This window comes from Geosmithia morbida, assembly GCF_012550715.1.
Source record: "Geosmithia morbida isolate 1262 chromosome Unknown scaffold_0, whole genome shotgun sequence".
In the NCBI taxonomy this organism is placed as follows: Eukaryota; Fungi; Ascomycota; class Sordariomycetes; order Hypocreales; family Bionectriaceae; genus Geosmithia; species Geosmithia morbida.
In genome coordinates, this window is record NW_023336187.1 from 1,322,563 (window position 1) to 1,338,036 (window position 15,474).

General features: G+C 52.6%; 3 protein-coding genes across 3 annotated transcripts; 1 reads left to right on the forward strand and 2 right to left on the reverse strand.

The window, feature by feature from the left end:
- Nucleotides 1-289: 289 nt before the first annotated feature.
- GMORB2_0412 (ADP-ribosylation factor GTPase-activating protein 2/3) lies at nucleotides 290-2,097 on the reverse strand (the record flags this gene model as incomplete). Its single annotated transcript, XM_035462398.1, has 5 exons — nucleotides 290-624; nucleotides 721-1,460; nucleotides 1,532-1,715; nucleotides 1,799-1,934; nucleotides 2,026-2,097. Coding segments are annotated over 5 exons (1,467 nt in total), but the record flags the coding sequence as incomplete, so codon positions are not given.
- A 551-nt stretch (nucleotides 2,098-2,648) lies between these two features.
- Nucleotides 2,649-3,843, forward strand: GMORB2_0413 (mitochondrial import inner membrane translocase subunit TIM21; the record flags this gene model as incomplete). The annotated part of the gene is made up of 4 exons (XM_035462399.1): nucleotides 2,649-2,963; nucleotides 3,105-3,289; nucleotides 3,524-3,578; nucleotides 3,655-3,843. The coding sequence occupies 4 exons, from the start codon at nucleotides 2,649-2,651 to the stop codon at nucleotides 3,841-3,843; spliced, it is 744 nt and encodes a 247-aa protein (XP_035325329.1).
- A 3,622-nt stretch (nucleotides 3,844-7,465) lies between these two features.
- GMORB2_0414 (uncharacterized protein) lies at nucleotides 7,466-8,827 on the reverse strand (the record flags this gene model as incomplete). The annotated part of the gene is made up of 1 exon (XM_035462400.1): nucleotides 7,466-8,827. The coding sequence occupies one exon, from the start codon at nucleotides 8,825-8,827 to the stop codon at nucleotides 7,466-7,468; it is 1,362 nt and encodes a 453-aa protein (XP_035325330.1).
- Between the last annotated feature and the right edge of the window lie 6,647 nt (nucleotides 8,828-15,474).

Below are 15,474 nucleotides of genomic sequence, written 5' to 3' on the forward strand. Positions count from 1 at the left end.
CTTGACAGAGAAGAGTTCATTTCCATACTTTTACCCATCCTTTTCTTCTCCGTCATTACTTCCAATTCAATACCAAAGAGGTGGGGGGAAGAAAAGGAAAGGAAAGAAGGGGAAGATAAGTTCTCCATTAGCAAAGGAAGAAAGATAGAAAAGAAAGAGAAAAAGAAGTAGAGGAAAAAAAGAGGAAGAGAGAGGGGGGGGGGGGGGGGGGGGGGGGGGGGGTTTGGGTGGAGTTGGGGAGACGGAGGAAGGAGAGGTCAAAGGGGGAACACAGCGTGTTCATCTAACTACCGAGGTAAGCACGGATAGCCCCCTGAAGCCTAGTAGCCCCCTCGCCGACAATGTTGCCGAGGTTCTCGAGGTCGTCGCCGGCCGTGATGCCAAACTGGCGGACGAAATCCTTGGCCGCCGACTCGAGATCGCCGTAGTCATCCTCGTCGGCGTCCTGCTCGGGGCGGCCGAAGTAGGCGTTGGATGAGATGGCCGTGGCGCCGTCAAAGCCCTGCAGCCGGGACCTGGCCTCGTTCTGGGCGTTGGAGTCGAAGTTGCCGCGGCCGAAGTACTCGTCTGACGAGATGCCCTTTTGCGCGCCAAACTTGGAGCGGGCAAAGTTGTCGGAGTCGTCTAGTCATGTCAGCGTCCGCATCGAGGAGAGGCTCGTCTTGGAAGGAGAAAGAAAAGAAACAGAGAAGAAGAAGAAGCAAGGATGGAGATGCATACCATCAGTTGACTTGACAGGTCCCACGGATCCAAAACCACCGGCATTCTTCTTGGCGGCAGGAGCGGCAGCAGCACCCTTGGGGCCACCGACCTGGCCGAAACCCAGACGACCGAAGCCCATGCCCAGACGTTCCACCTCGCTGTTGGACTTTTGGCGCGTGTGCGAGCTGGCGGCGGCGCTCGACGGGGTGGGCGTGCTGATGGGCGTGGCCGTGGACAGCGGGGTAGCTGCAGCGCCCTTGGTCTCCCTCGTCGTCTGCTCGTCCTCGGCATCCGGGTCGTATCCCAGCTTGGCGATGCGCTCGGCCTCCTCCTTGGCCTTCCTCTCAGCCTCGTCGAAGTCGATGACGTCGGCCGTCACCTTCTTGGCCCCCAGCTTGGTCGTCGTCTTCTTGGCCCCCAGGACGTTGGCCTTGCGCGGGCCGGCCGACGATCCGGTCTTGCGCAGGGCGGCCGACGAGGTGATGCGGCCGGTCACGGGCTTGGACTCGGTCGGGGGCTTGGTCCCCAAGGGAGAGGCTAGCGGCGAGGCTGAGCGCGACCCGTCCTTGCTGACGTTTGCGTTGAGGAAGGGCGAGGGCGTGCGGCCGGTGACCGGGGGGGTGGCGGTCCGTGAGATGGGCGGCGTCGGGCGCTTGATCGAAGGCTTGTCCCACGAAGAGAAGAAGTCGTCGTCGGCCTCGCTGGCGTCGGCCGAGGTGGCGTCGACTTCGGCGTCGACAATGACTTCGTCGGGGAACCTGCGGAGAAACAGAAGAGTCAACATCAGAAATGCAAACGAGGCATTGTGCCTTTCGGAGTCTCCCCTTACTCCTTGGCGTCCTTGGCGGCGCGGCGCTTCAGTTCATCCTTGTACTTGGAGGCGACGTTGGACTGGTACTTTGTCTTGGGGTCCTTGCTGTTGAGGGCGGCGGTGCCTCCATTCTGCTGGAAGTACTTGGTGGCCGACTCATTACCGCCAACCTTCATGACGCGCAGCTGATCCCATTGCCATTCTGCGACGAGCCTATCAGTATACTAATCCCGTTCTTTCGAGGACCGCGACGGAGGGGAGGGAAGAGGTGCGCAAGCAACGTACGGTCGAGGTTCGTGGATCGCACAAAGGAGATGTGAACACCGAGATTGCGGTGGTTGGAGGAGCAGTCGAGGCAGAGGTAGATGCCGAAGGGGACAGACGTCCACGTCGGGTTCTTCTGGCCGCAGTCGAAGCAAACCTAACTCATCATTTTCCACCCCAACGTCAGCAATTTCTCGTCTCGGATGCCATTCGGTCTTTCCCAGGAATCCATCGCAGTCGTGACTGACCTTGTTTGCCGCCTTTGACTTGAGCTTATCAAAGATTTTGAGCGACTGCTGCTTTGTCGCGAGAGCCGCCATGATGTGTGTATGGTGGGGATGTCTTGTGTAGGCGAGCGGAATTAACAGGGGGGAGGGGGGGGAATTGCCGATGGCGGTGTTGTCGGTTGAACAAAGGGAAGAGAGAGTGGCGGTGCGACAGTCGTAAATCAGAGGAACGAGGGCGCTTGTTTGGTGAGCGGCGGGGTCGCAGTCGTTGTTTAAGGATGATGGCTGGGAACAGGTGGAAGAGGAAATGTTCCTTGTCTGCGGTGTGAGGAAGGGCTTCAGGAGAATTGGACGGATCTTCCTTTGGAGTGCGCAGGAGTTGATAAAGTGGCATGTATATAGCGCTAGTCCCGATTCGGATGATACCTTACTCGTAGAGTACTTGGCCTGGGTGGGACTTTATTTTCTGCCAAAGGCGGTGTGGCGGCGTAGCAGCTAGTCATCATGCCTTGAATGAGGCTCCAAAGTCCCGTTCGACATGTCCCCCACACACGCGACAACCACAACTGCTCACGGCAACCGTTCGTGCCGACTCATCAACTTCTCAGAGATCTGGTGGAAGCTGATAGACTGCCGCCGTGGTGATGAGACCGACAGTAACCTCCGTTCTGGCCCTGCGGCCTCTCGTCAGCGCCTCTTCCCCGGCAGCTTCGACGTCTTGCTCGACATGGCCATCGTCCTCGACCGCATGCGCCGTAGCTCGTCTGATGTCCCGATCGTACGCCACACAGAACAGCCTAGGAACGACCCCTACGCCCCAGCCCCGCCGTCGGACAATCACCCCCTTCAACGATGACGGCCGCGTCGCTTGGAAGGATCTCTCGTCCGGTGAGAAGGCGTCTAGGGCTACCCAGCAGACCTTCAACTTTGGCATGATAGTTGTCGGTCTCGTGCTGACGGTCAGTCTAGTTTCTTTCTCTCTTCCATTCTTTCTTCTTCTTTGTCCTTCCCTTCCCTCCCCCTTTCCCCCTTACACTTGCCCTATATGGCATCTGGGGCATTTTATCGTATGAACGGATGCTGACATATCTCGTGAACAGGGTGGTGTCACCTATTTCCTCTGGACCGACGTCTTCTCTCCCGACAGCAAGATTGCGCATTTCAACCGAGCTGTGGACAAGATCAGGGCGGACCCGCGGCTGAGAGAGCTCCTGGGTAGCTCGAGAAAGATTACTGCGCATGGAGATGAAACGTTTAACAAGTGGCGTCGAGCCCGACCTGTTGCGTACGTGTTTTCTCTCTCTCTCTCTCTCTCTCTCTCTCTTTCACTCTCTTTCACTCTCTTTCACTCTCTTTCACTCTCTTTCACTCTCTTTCACTCTCTTTCACTCTCTTTCACTCTCTTTCACTCTACCTCTCACTCCGTCTTCCCACCCCTTTGACCCCTGTCTGTCTTTCTTCTCTGAGGAGGAATCAAAGATTCAGGAGTCATCATTCTTTCTGCTAACCCAATGTCTAGGTCAACCGAGAGGGTGGACCCCGATGGTACGCAGCATCTGATGATGCACTTCTTCGTAAGCCTATGCCAAGTCGGAAGTCAGATACTCTGGGAGTGAAATGGCGACGGCTGACAAAAAAAAACGATGATAGGTCGAAGGTCCTCTCGACAATGGTGTTGCGCGCCTTCACATGGTCAAGCGCCCTAACTGGGGCGAGTACGAATATAAGTACCTCTTTGTCGACGTCAAGGGTCATGAGAGGGTCTATCTAGAAAAGGACGACGACGCAGCTCGAGGAGGAGGGAGGAAGCAACTGAGCTTCTTCGGAATCAAGTGGTAGGGGAAGAGCTGTGAGAGGGAGATTCCGTCCTCCCTACAGCATGCTTGCTGCCTGCTGCTGGGAAGGGGGGGGGGCTCCCGCTGGAGTTTCTCTGTAGGATGGTAGCACTGTAAGATACTAGGTAGAGATGGCGTACAAGTATAACTGATATGGACAAAGTGAAGGGGACTTTTTTTTTTGTCTCAGAGGGCATGCGACAGGAACGGCGTTTGGCATGGTTTTCAGGACACGGGGTGTGTGATATCTAGGTCTCATGTAACATATCTGTGCAAATGATTCAACATCAGCCTTAACCTAACGGGGGTTCATGTGTGGTTGGTTCATCTGTCGGACCAGCATGGCACACTCTCTTCACTTTCGCGTCCCCGTCAGTTCCCGTGCCATGTATCCCGTGACAAGCAGCGTGGCTGCGTGTCATCATGGCCAAGTGAGCAGCATCAGCAGCATCAGCAGCATCAGCAGCATCAGCAGCGGCGGCGGCGGCGGCGGCGATCCGGGTCAGGATGCGACAAAGCCTACACCCCCTCAAGGTCCAAGGACACGGAAGGAAGATGACGGCTACGCTATACTGTACGGCTAGAGAAGAGAAACCTGGGGCAAAGGGCATGATCATTTCGCCTCTCTGCTTCTCAGCCTCTTGCTACCGTACAAGATGCTTTGTTCATCATGTTCACCTATCACGCGATCCTCCCACCCGCCTGAAAAAGCACACACACACACACACACACACGACAGGATCACGAGCGCCCACCAGAAAACTCCGTTCCCTTCACTCGGTTTACTGTGCTGGGAAAGGCCGAGGTGATGTAGAATGAATCGGGTGGTATCTAAGACACACACACACACACACACACACCAAGTCCGATATACTACAATTAACAACCTTCCGTGTCAGAACAAGTTCAGTCCAGACCATCTGTACCATGTCTCTTTCTTTCCCCTCCCCCATGCGCCACCGTTGGTGCTCATGACTAGAGTAAGAACAATACGAAGAATGGAAATGAAAATGATATATATATGTATATATTTGAAAAAAAAAAAAAAAAAAAAAAAAAAAAAAAAAAAAAAAAAAAAAAAAGAGAGAGAGAAGCAAAGAGACAAACACCACGCCCCTCCAATGTCTCACTCACCCTCCGGATTGTCAAAATGTATATGTGTGGGGGGATGGNTGTCAGAACAAGTTCAGTCCAGACCATCTGTACCATGTCTCTTTCTTTCCCCTCCCCCATGCGCCACCGTTGGTGCTCATGACTAGAGTAAGAACGGGTGCATCACCCTCTTTGTACATCTCGCTTATTATTTCTCTTTTGCAAAAAAAAAAAAAAAAAAAAAAAAAAAAAAAAAGAATGAAAGAAAAAGAGAGAGAGAAGCAAAGAGACAAACACCACGCCCCTCCAATGTCTCACTCACCCTCCGGATTGTCAAAATGTATATGTGTGGGGGGATGGGGAAACAACTAACACCCCCCCCTCCCTCCTCCTCCTCCACCTTCGGTCCTTATCGCATCTAGGATGCCGTACAATGTGCTTTGTTTTGCTACTACTACTACTACTACTAATTATTTTCATGACACCCTCCAACAGGGTGTGTGTGTACATAGTAAAGACACTTGCTTTTTTTGTTGAGGCTATTGACCATGGGACACGTGAAAGGATGGCGAAGCTCATCGTGTTTTCTTCTCAGTCGGACCGGCAAAGAAACGGGTGACCCCTAACCAATATATATATATACTTGGCTTCTACATAACACTCCTCCTTCTTCCTTTCTCACATCCTTCATACTCTTGTATGTCGCACACAGCGGTGAAGAGCTTGCCACCGAGAGAGCTGGTTGCTGCATTATTAAGTAATACATAGGTGGGGGCCAAAGGGGAGGGGGGAGGCACGCAGGACGATGAATTCTCCTTTGCCAAGTGCTACATTACCATGCCGTGAGAGGTGAGAGGCAGTACAGGTACAACCAAGGAGACAGAGAACAAGACAAGAGACGGTGACGTCTTTACGAGGTCGTCTCAGTCAAGACCGTCGTGTTTTCCAACGCCAGAGTTTTGTTTGCAAACAAGTTTCCAAGCTCAAAGTAGTCATCTGTTCGAATAATGGACAAACACCGGGAACGAGGAAGGGGGGGTGTGAGGGGGTGGGAGAGGAGTTGACATGCGGTAGTATCGAGGAGGTTTTATTTTTATTTTATCTTTCTCAAGAGACGTTCGTGCTTCTCGGTGGCTTATGATCTGGTCGAGTGGGAATTCAAGTATCGTAAGAGCGAGACAAATCGTACGAGCGAGTGCTCCGGATATTCAGGATTTTTTTTTCTTATGCCTTGTTCCTCTCTTCCCTATTCTATGCCGTTCCTTCCACAGAATCTCATGTCTCCCTCGCATGTTTCTGACGTGATGGCGGGAAACGTTGAAGCCCGTCATCCTTGTTTTCTCGTAACCTGATCGACCGATTAACCTTTTCTTTATGCCGTTGACAGCTGTCCTCTTCCCCAGAGTTGGGGATTACCTGCTCTTCGCCGTGGGTGTACAGAACCCATGTCCGGGGTCTCCGCGCGCAGGGGAGGGGAAGACATTCAGAATGACTGGACAGTACATGGCACAACCACTCCTTCATCTTTCAGGCCCTGCTCTCCTCCATCTCACTCTCTGTACATTCAAAATCAAAAGGCACGGAGAGAACGTGATCGTAACGAGGTCCTATGGGGTCGAGGTTGAGGAGAGAAGCATGAAACGGGATGTGCAATCTCGCATCTTCACTAGTCTCCGTCCTCCTATCTTCTCTCTACAATATTCTCATGTACATACATCAATGGGCATTGCATCTTACGGATCAAGGGGTATGGAGGAATACGTGGTGTCGATGAATGACTTGAAATCATCCGTCCTCGTTAAAAACAAATTATAGAGATAAAAGTATAGATTAGAAAATTAGAGGCTTAAGTGTTTAAGATTTAAAATTAAAACAAAATAAAATAGAAAGAAAGAGAGAACAAAAAACCCTTGCAGAAACCCCGGAGAGGCCGGCGGGGTGACTTGACCATATCCATAAAAAAGATGTATGGTCAAATGGATCGGATCCATGTCTTCTTATACAATACCAACAGGAGAGAGATGATTTTGCCGATGCAGTAAAAGCAGAATGATATTTTTTGTCTTTTGTCCGTATTCTGTAGAATAATAAAAAAAGAGAATATAAAAAAAGAGAATAAAATTATTCCTGCATATCCATGGATGATTCCCACCCCACCCCTCGGCGCCAACTCAAACGCCTGTTCTTCTCCGGGTTGTTAAAGAAGGAGAAACCCAAATCTATCATGTCTATATTTATCTCGAAACAGTTTGTAAGTGCAAAGCAGAGCAATGGAAAAAAATATAAAAGTAAAAAAATATAAAAGATAGAAAGAGCAGAGATATATCAAAAATGTAACAGACAGAATAAGAGGAGAAAACACGCATTCATAAAGTCATCTCTTTGCTTTCCCTGATTTTCCGATTTCCTTCTCCAAGTGCTTAGCCTCATGTAGAAGAAGAAGAGAAAAAAGGAAAGCAGACGTAACAGCAGAGTTTTTGTATGGAAATTTAATCAGAGAAGAAAAAAAAAGACAATTGTAATCAGATGCCAAGTTACAGCCTCTCAGCCAGATCCCCCCCCGCGAGACTGGTACTACTCGAGCTGCGACCGGAGTGGCTGATGGCAGTGTCAGAGAGCATGTCATGCACCGTCACCTTGGGTACGGGAAGCTTCCTCTGACTGCCGTCAGGACGGCTGAGGATGTCGGTCAGCGAGGAGCCGGTGGTGCGGGGGGGCTGATGCAGGTTGCCGGCGCCACCGTTGTTGGCCGAGGCCGGGCCGTGATGGGGCTGGTTAGCCATATCGAAGCTGGGCTCCATGGGGGCCAGGGCGGGCGTCGTGTGGTTCTGGAGCGAGAGACTGCGCAGGCTGGGGAGCTCGTAGCCGGAGAAGGGACGAAGGCGGGGCGAGTGGGCCGGCGTGGCGATGGGGGTGTGGTCCGGCGTCGGGGAGAGGGAGTCGTGTGAGAAGGTGGGGGACGAGGGAGCCGTCGAGTTGGGCGAGTTGGGCCTCGACCTCTTGATATTGCGCAGGGCGCCGTTGTAGTGCTCGTCGGGCACGCCGCCGTGCGAGTCGTCGGCGCCGGAATGCGACCTCGACATGGAGTAAGCCGACAGCGTGGGCAGGTGGCCGCGGCCCGAGTTGTGGTGGTGGTAGTACGGGTGGTGACGGCCGCCGCCGGGGGTGCTGGCGCCGCTGCTACCGCCCATGCTGCTGATGCTGCTGCTGCTGCTGCTCGAGTGGTGCGGGTGGTACGCGCCGCCCATGTTGTTCTCGCGCTCGACCTGGTGGGCCGCCTTGGCCAGCATCGAGATGTCGCCGCCCGCCGCCGTCGACCGGTGCAGGTGCGACACCGGGGGCTGGTGCGGGGGCAGGGCAAAGGTCGAGTACGAGTGAGGCGGCGACACGTTGGGAGACGTCAGCGCCGAGGGGGGGGCCGAGCGGATAGCCTTGGGGGCCGGGGGGGGTGCCATCATGCCCTCGTGACCCATGGCGCTCACGCCCACGCTTCCCATGGTGTGGTGGCCCATCTGCTGGTGAGGTTGCTGTCCCTTGTTCCCCCTCCTCGAGTTTGGATTGTTGTGTATCCTCGAGTGGCGGGTCAGCTCGTCCGAGCGCGAGAACTTCTTGCTACATCCGGGGAACTGGCAGGCGTGGGGCTTCTCGCCCGTGTGGGTGCGGATGTGCCTGGTCTGGTGCTCGAGGCGGTGGAAGGCCTTGTCGCAGAGGGGACACTTGTAGGGGCGAGGGAGCTCATTCGAGTTCTCCGACGACTGTGTTCCGGGCAGAGGCCCGTTGGGCTTGATGACGGTCACGGCTGCGCTGGCCATGTTGCTGTTGTTGACTTCCCTGTCGTCCACGCTGGCGGGATTTAAGAGGCTGGAAAAGTCCACAGCCGACTGAGATCGTTGCATGTGATCGACCCGCTGCTTGTGAGGCAGGCCGAGAGGAGAGGATGAGTTGTTCGAGTTCCCAGTTGGAAGGAGAAGGCTGATGTGATGTTCCGACAGCGATCCCGTTGATGCAAGTATAGTATTGTGTGTGTGTATGTGTGTGTATGTGTGTGTGTGTGTGTGTGTGTGTGTGTGTGTGTATGCGTGTGTGTGTATTAATCGACAGTGGTTGCTGTTCTTGTTGCTGTTGTTGTCCTTGTGTGGGATATGATATCGCGGGGAATGGTTCAATATTCGTTGAAAGGGAAAAGGAAACACAGGGGAGAGAAAAAGACGGGGGGGGAGAGGGGAGGAGATCCGGTGGTTTAAAAGAACGTGGGAGGCTTCGGTCGGGGTCGGTAATGGGGGACCGTGGAGCCAGAGACTGGGGCAAAGCGCAGAAGAGGAAGAAAATTTGGTGAGAAAGAGCTCAGAGAGGGCCGACTCAAGGTACAGGGGGGTGTGACTGTATTGATTTCCCTTTTTTTTTTTTCTTTTTTTTTTCCTCTGGTGTGCGGATGTGTGCGGGTGTACGGGTTGCAAGGACAGTGGAGGTGGTGGGGTGATAGTGGAGGTGGAGTGGAGGTCACGAAGCCGAGAGGTACGTACCCGAGACCATCCATCCATCCCCAGAGGGTCTGTCCAGAGGCTCTCTCTCACACAAAACATACACCCCCCCCCCTCTCGGCAGGGGAAGAAGGCCGCAGCGGCGGTGGACCGGCCAGATTCGTCAGAATGCCATGACGCTATCAGGGCCCGCCGCCTTCCTGCCACGCCCACACACACACGCAGACAGGCAAGGCGGCAGCAGGCAGCCATATTCCCCCTGGGGATAGAGAGAGAGAGAGAGAGTCCGGCCTCGGAAGCCGTACGAGTAGTACTCCGGAGTCAGACTATCACTATGCAAATAGATTGGGCACAGCACAAAACCGCGCACAATACACACCAGTAACATGTAATACCAAGAGCGAATGAATGTATTCGCACACAGCAAAAAAAAAAAAAAAAAAAAAAAAAAAAGAGGTCTTTCAGCTGCGGCAACGCAACTGCTACTGCAACTTGCAACCTCCACGAGTAACAACTATATGTACAGGCAAAGGAGCACCACCATCGTAGACATTTGTCGTAGACGTTATACTGTACGGGTGGTCATGGACCGTGGGTATGTATCGTCGTCGTGGTCGCCTATCCACCATTGGCCCTGGCCTGGTCACTCAGGCCTGCTCTTGCTCCCCTCGCCCCTCTTTCCTGAGGGTCTCTCCTGAAGGTCTCACTCCTGATTGCTGAAAGGAGACGAGAAGAATGAGAGGCCCCGCCCGACCTTCCCTTGGTTGTCAGTCCTTTTCTGCGTCAGGTACCATGTCAGACGGTTGTTGGTCCAAGATGATGATACGTGGGAAAGTGCATGATTGACGCCTTGTGAAAAGCCTATGATGAGTAATAATACCAATACATCATCCCCCAGCAGTTCCCCCCCCCCCCAGAGCGGCACACAAACGCGGGTACCGAAGTAACTCCAGAGGGGGAAAAAGTCTCCAGCTGGAGAAGCTGGGGTCAACACTGGCGCGTCCCGATGGCTGAGACCACACCACAACCGGCCCGGTCCCTAGACAAGAGAGAGAGAGAGAGAAGGCCAGGGCCTCCCCTCTGATAGATTGCTTTGTGACCTAAAAAGTCTTGGGAGAGATGATAGACCCCCCTCACTGTGGGTGTCTCAGTCTGTCCCCCCCCCCTCTTTGAGGATTGCTCCGCATAGCTTTGAAGCATCTCCATCTGTCTATTCTCTGAAAATAATAATACCAATCTACCCCTAGCCTCCTCTTTCTTTTTAGACCTCGCCTAGTTCCCTCACGGTAATGCTTGACGGTCTGATTGAAGCTTGTTTCTCGGCCGTACGGCTAAACTTGGCACCTGTCGCGTTATGCCACGCAAGATTCACGTGCAATTACGTACTAATCTCATTGTCCTTTCATCCGTCCTTGTCCCATCCGAGTACGCAAATAGAGGAATGGTGCCAAGGGAAAGAGTCGGGGCCGGCAACAATGTTGGGCTTTGTGCGAAGGAGACGCTCAGTACAGCATCACCATTCACATGGGATTCGTCATCCTTTTCGAGGGGTTGGTGGTCCATGTCACAGATGCGCCACGATCAAGAGGGTCTTTCCTCTTCTTGTTCTTCGTTGCCGAATAAGAAGAATCTGAACGGGGAAAGAAATACGGAGTAGTAGATGCTGTGCCACAATTCGTGTCGTGTCGTGCTTTTGTGCGGCGTACGTAGGTCTCCATTCAGATGTGAGTCAGCACTGGGAGATAGGTCGTGATTTAATTCTCGGCCTTCGCGCCACGGGTACGTCGTTGATGAGTAATCGGTTCACGATTGCTCGCACAGTTCGGAGGAAACAAGAAGAAAGACAAAGAGAAGTGACCAAGAGATGGAAAACAGGTGCGTTGGTAGAAAGCACTGCTTAACACGCCCTGAGCACTGAACGGTGCGCTACCGAGCATAATGATGCCATGTACTCCGTATCCCCTTGTAGGCTTGTACCCTTCTTTCATCATGCGGGGACCATCTCCAGAGCGGAAGAGTGTGTCGGACGGGCAGGTGAATGATTGGTTGGAAAGGCGACCTGATACCACCTGAGCCCCAGATTCGTCACAGCTACTTCCCTCTCTCCTCTTCATTTTTTTTTTCGTACGTAGTAATCATACATATTACTCTCACGGTATGCCAACGGGTACTCTACTCGTAGTCTATCTCGCTCTCTCTCTCGGTCTTCTCCAGACACTAGGCCACGTAGCTCGGAAAGGCGAATGCCATGATCAGTACAGGTAGCACAGCTCTGCGACTGTATTCGCTCATCCCGTCGTCCTCTTTTATCCTACTTATTCCCTTGAACCAGAGAGTTGACCAGTCACCACGTATGTCGAGCATCGGGGATTCCGTACTGTGCTCCTTAGAAAAGCGATGATACTCCCTCCCCTCCCTCTCTCCCTCTCTCTCTCTCTCTCTCCTCTCGCAGGAGAGAGGAAAAGAGGAAAAGAGCACGGGGGGAGCGTGTGTGGGCCGGGGTGGAGGAGGGGGGACAGACATGCGATGCAAGAGCTGTGGAGGAAGGAGGGCCATATATCAATGCGAGTACAACAAGGTCTCAGCTCTTTAAGCGTGAGAATCTACTGGGGGGGGAGGGGGGGTGTGGGCGTGGAGAGGACAGACAGACACACACCATCTGGGGGGGAGAACGGACTTCTTTGCTTGGCCGATAATCAAATATTTTCAATACAGGAAGACAGAGAGAGAGATACAAGTTGAGTGTCAACTTGTCAAGTGTTTCCGTGTGGACAAGGGAGGGGGGTATTATATCCCAAGGCCCGTTGTTCAAAGATAACAAGTCCCTTTTGCTCTAGTGTGGGCAGGATTTACAGAGTCATCCGAGTAGCTGGAGCTGGACCCTGCAGTTGCGGTATTTAGGCGCTGCGACCGTACCTCTTTGACACGCTCTCTGCCTGTCCTTAGGCGGCTTGCCCTGTACGGAGTAGACAAGACGGTGTTGGGTAATGCCTACCGTAGGAATATTTCGTAGTAATAGTACTTGTACAGGCAAGGAAATATTCCCACCGTCGAGGTCCAGTCTTTATCAAGATTTCGTCAGATGAGATCCGCAAAGGTGCTTTTTTTTTTTCTTTTTTTCTTTTTCCCAAATGCCAATCTTGTCGGCGATCTTGTCCAATATGGCGTAACATTACCGCACACATACACACGCACGCACACCCCTCCCTTCTACCCCAGCGTCTCGGTAAGAGACATGACGAACCGAGTGATTGTCAAATAAGAAGAAACTCGCCGAGCGGGGACCCCGGCTGGGGAAAATTGTTTGTGTGTCATCTTACGACATTTTGTATCTTTCTCTACACACAACACTCACACACATACACTCTCTCACATACACACGCAGTTTCTCCGTCCCCAAAGAGTCATGTTTTCTTCTTCTTGTGTCGCCATTCCATGCCGGCTGATGCTCATAACGCCCTTGTGGGGGGCGGGGGGGGTTGATACGCCTGACTACTCGTCTGACTACTTGTCATCGGAACACGGTCATCCGTAATGGGGCCCTTGTCAGTATAGGGCGAGGGGGGATCACGATGGCATACCACACTGTGGAAAACGATTTCTCCTTTTCTGCTACTAGCATCACCGTACCCGCCTATCGGCTATGTTGTCTGGCAGCTTCCTATCATCCGTGGCTTGCGAGGGCGCAACGCCTTGTACGGACAGTACGGTACCGATAAGGCCACACACACCCCTTGTCAAGGGAGGGGGGGGGGCCGCAAAGGCCACGCAAAGGCCAATCCATATATGTAATTACGTGCTACACCCCAGTTTCTGATAGCAGAGCGGGCGCGTCACATCCCCCATCTCACCACAATAATTCGAAAAATACTCGCTCATTTGTTCAGATATTAAATTCTTTTTTTTCCTTTCCTCTCATTTAGTCGCGTTTAAGATTGAGATTTTTTTGGTTTATTTATTTCATCGTATTTTCTTTCGTCGCGGTCTACTACTAGTCATTACTACGGAGTAAATCTACCCCGTACTTACGAGGCGCGGCTCCGACTTACCCATGGCGGAAGGTCTCGGGATCGTCGTCATACATTTCGTCCTCCCCAGATTCCCCCCCCCCTCCTCTCTCCCCTTCCTTCCTTCTGAGCGTGGGGGTTTTCCATCCATTCCTTCCACACACACACTCAACACCCCTTCCAGGTGCTTCCAGGTCCTCCGGGGTCGGGGAAGAAGAAAAAAGAAGTTTTGCCACCCGGTACTCGTAAATGCGAGTTATCAACTCGAATATTAATAGACGTCATGTAAAACCGCCTGGAAATGGATGCGTCATCCGACAATTGTGGAAAAAGGGGTGATGTCGTGATTGGACGAGGGTTGGAGAGTTATTATTATCGTTATACCTATACGAGTAGGCATTGAGGCATTGTGCCTGTGAGCCTCGTACGAGGAATTAGCAGCTCCACGTCTCGGTTAGTATGACTGAGCGCAGTACGACGTAGTATCCATCATTGCCAATGCTACACGTAGATTAGGAGATATTCATCAGATACGCTTGTTCTGAATTCTTTGAAGTACCCGATGGTTTTTTTTTCCCTTTTGCCATGTCTGAATCTAGCGGGGGGGGGGGAGGTACATCAGTTGAACCCGGGGTATTATTGTTAGACCATGGTTGAGTCCCGACCACATTCCGCCTAGGGGGTTCCGTCAATGTGTGTCTTGGCTGGTATGTCCATTTCGGCCCTTCGGAATAGCACACCGAAGGGGGGGGGGGGGGGGTTCTCTAAATGCTGTTGCTGAAATGGGCAGGCGCAAACGCGGAGACGACGATGTTCCCCGGATTTCCCGTGGCTCATTTTCGTCCTTTGGAGTCTTGCAACTTTGGTGGGTTACTTTCTCTTCTTTTTCTCCCGCCCCCCTCATCCTGTGTATCTTCGAATGCTCTAGTCTCTAGATGAGGAGCCAATTTCGTAGCCGCTAAATTTTTCTCCGCAGTCAAAACAAACGGGATCTCTCGTAACCTGTAAAGGGCTCTCGGCGCCGAGAAGCTGAGGGAAAGGACGCATTGGGGCAGCCATTTGAGAGGGGTGGATTTTTTTTCGACCTTTTTCTCAAATATACAAACTTTTTTAATAAAAGATAATAAAAGTTGTAGGCAGCTAAGACTTGGGAATTTTACTACTAGGTCTTGTCAACTGCCATAAGGTTATGACTAATGGGCCAACAAAGCTATCCATCTCTGCTCGTACGAGTTACTTCTTCACAATGATTGTGTTTTCAAGGACACTCTTTTGTTTCAAAGAGAAGACAGAGGTTGATGCACTCGCGACAGGGTCGTTTGGGACCTGCAGTAGACTGCCAAATTCTCTTTCCTCCATCCCCCCCCCTTTTTGCAGCTTCGGCCTTGTTGGGGGAAAGGGAAGTGAAGCTGTCCATGCTCCGGAGGGCCCATTTCTTGATGTGTGTGTCGGCCCTTTTTTTCCTTAGTGTGTCGCCTCTCTTTTCTTTTCTTGTTTCTAATATCTAGAGAATGGGGCATAGGTAACTTCGGTGAGATTCGGCTTTGCCGAGACCACCAGAGTTGAGCCTATCTTATCAATTATCGATTTGCCTTCGGGGGGTCTCTCGGACACACTCATTTTGTCAGGGCCACGCAAAGTGCCAAGCCACACAGCAGCAAAGGAAAATCCTGCGCCTCCTCCCCCTACAGGCTACGCCTCTCTCTCTCTCTCTCCCTGCCTCTACCTCTCCCGTTCTCCCGCTTCCCTGATTCCGTTGAGAACAACACCCCCACGTGGAGCTGGAACACCTCCATCTGACTCGGGGGGGCCGGGGTGGGTAGACGACGGACGATGCACTCCTACTCGTACTTACTCCGTATATGTATAAGTCTACAGATGAGAAGAGGGACTTGGCGAGTAGTAAGAATATACATATGCATCCCGTCCGGCTCTGTCAGCAATCCAACACACCCCAGACCCGGAGACCCCCTTCTCGTTCTGGATCAGTGGATAAGGGAAAAGCGAAGACCTCGATAGAAGGAACGACCGCCCCCCCCCCCCCCCCCCCCCCCC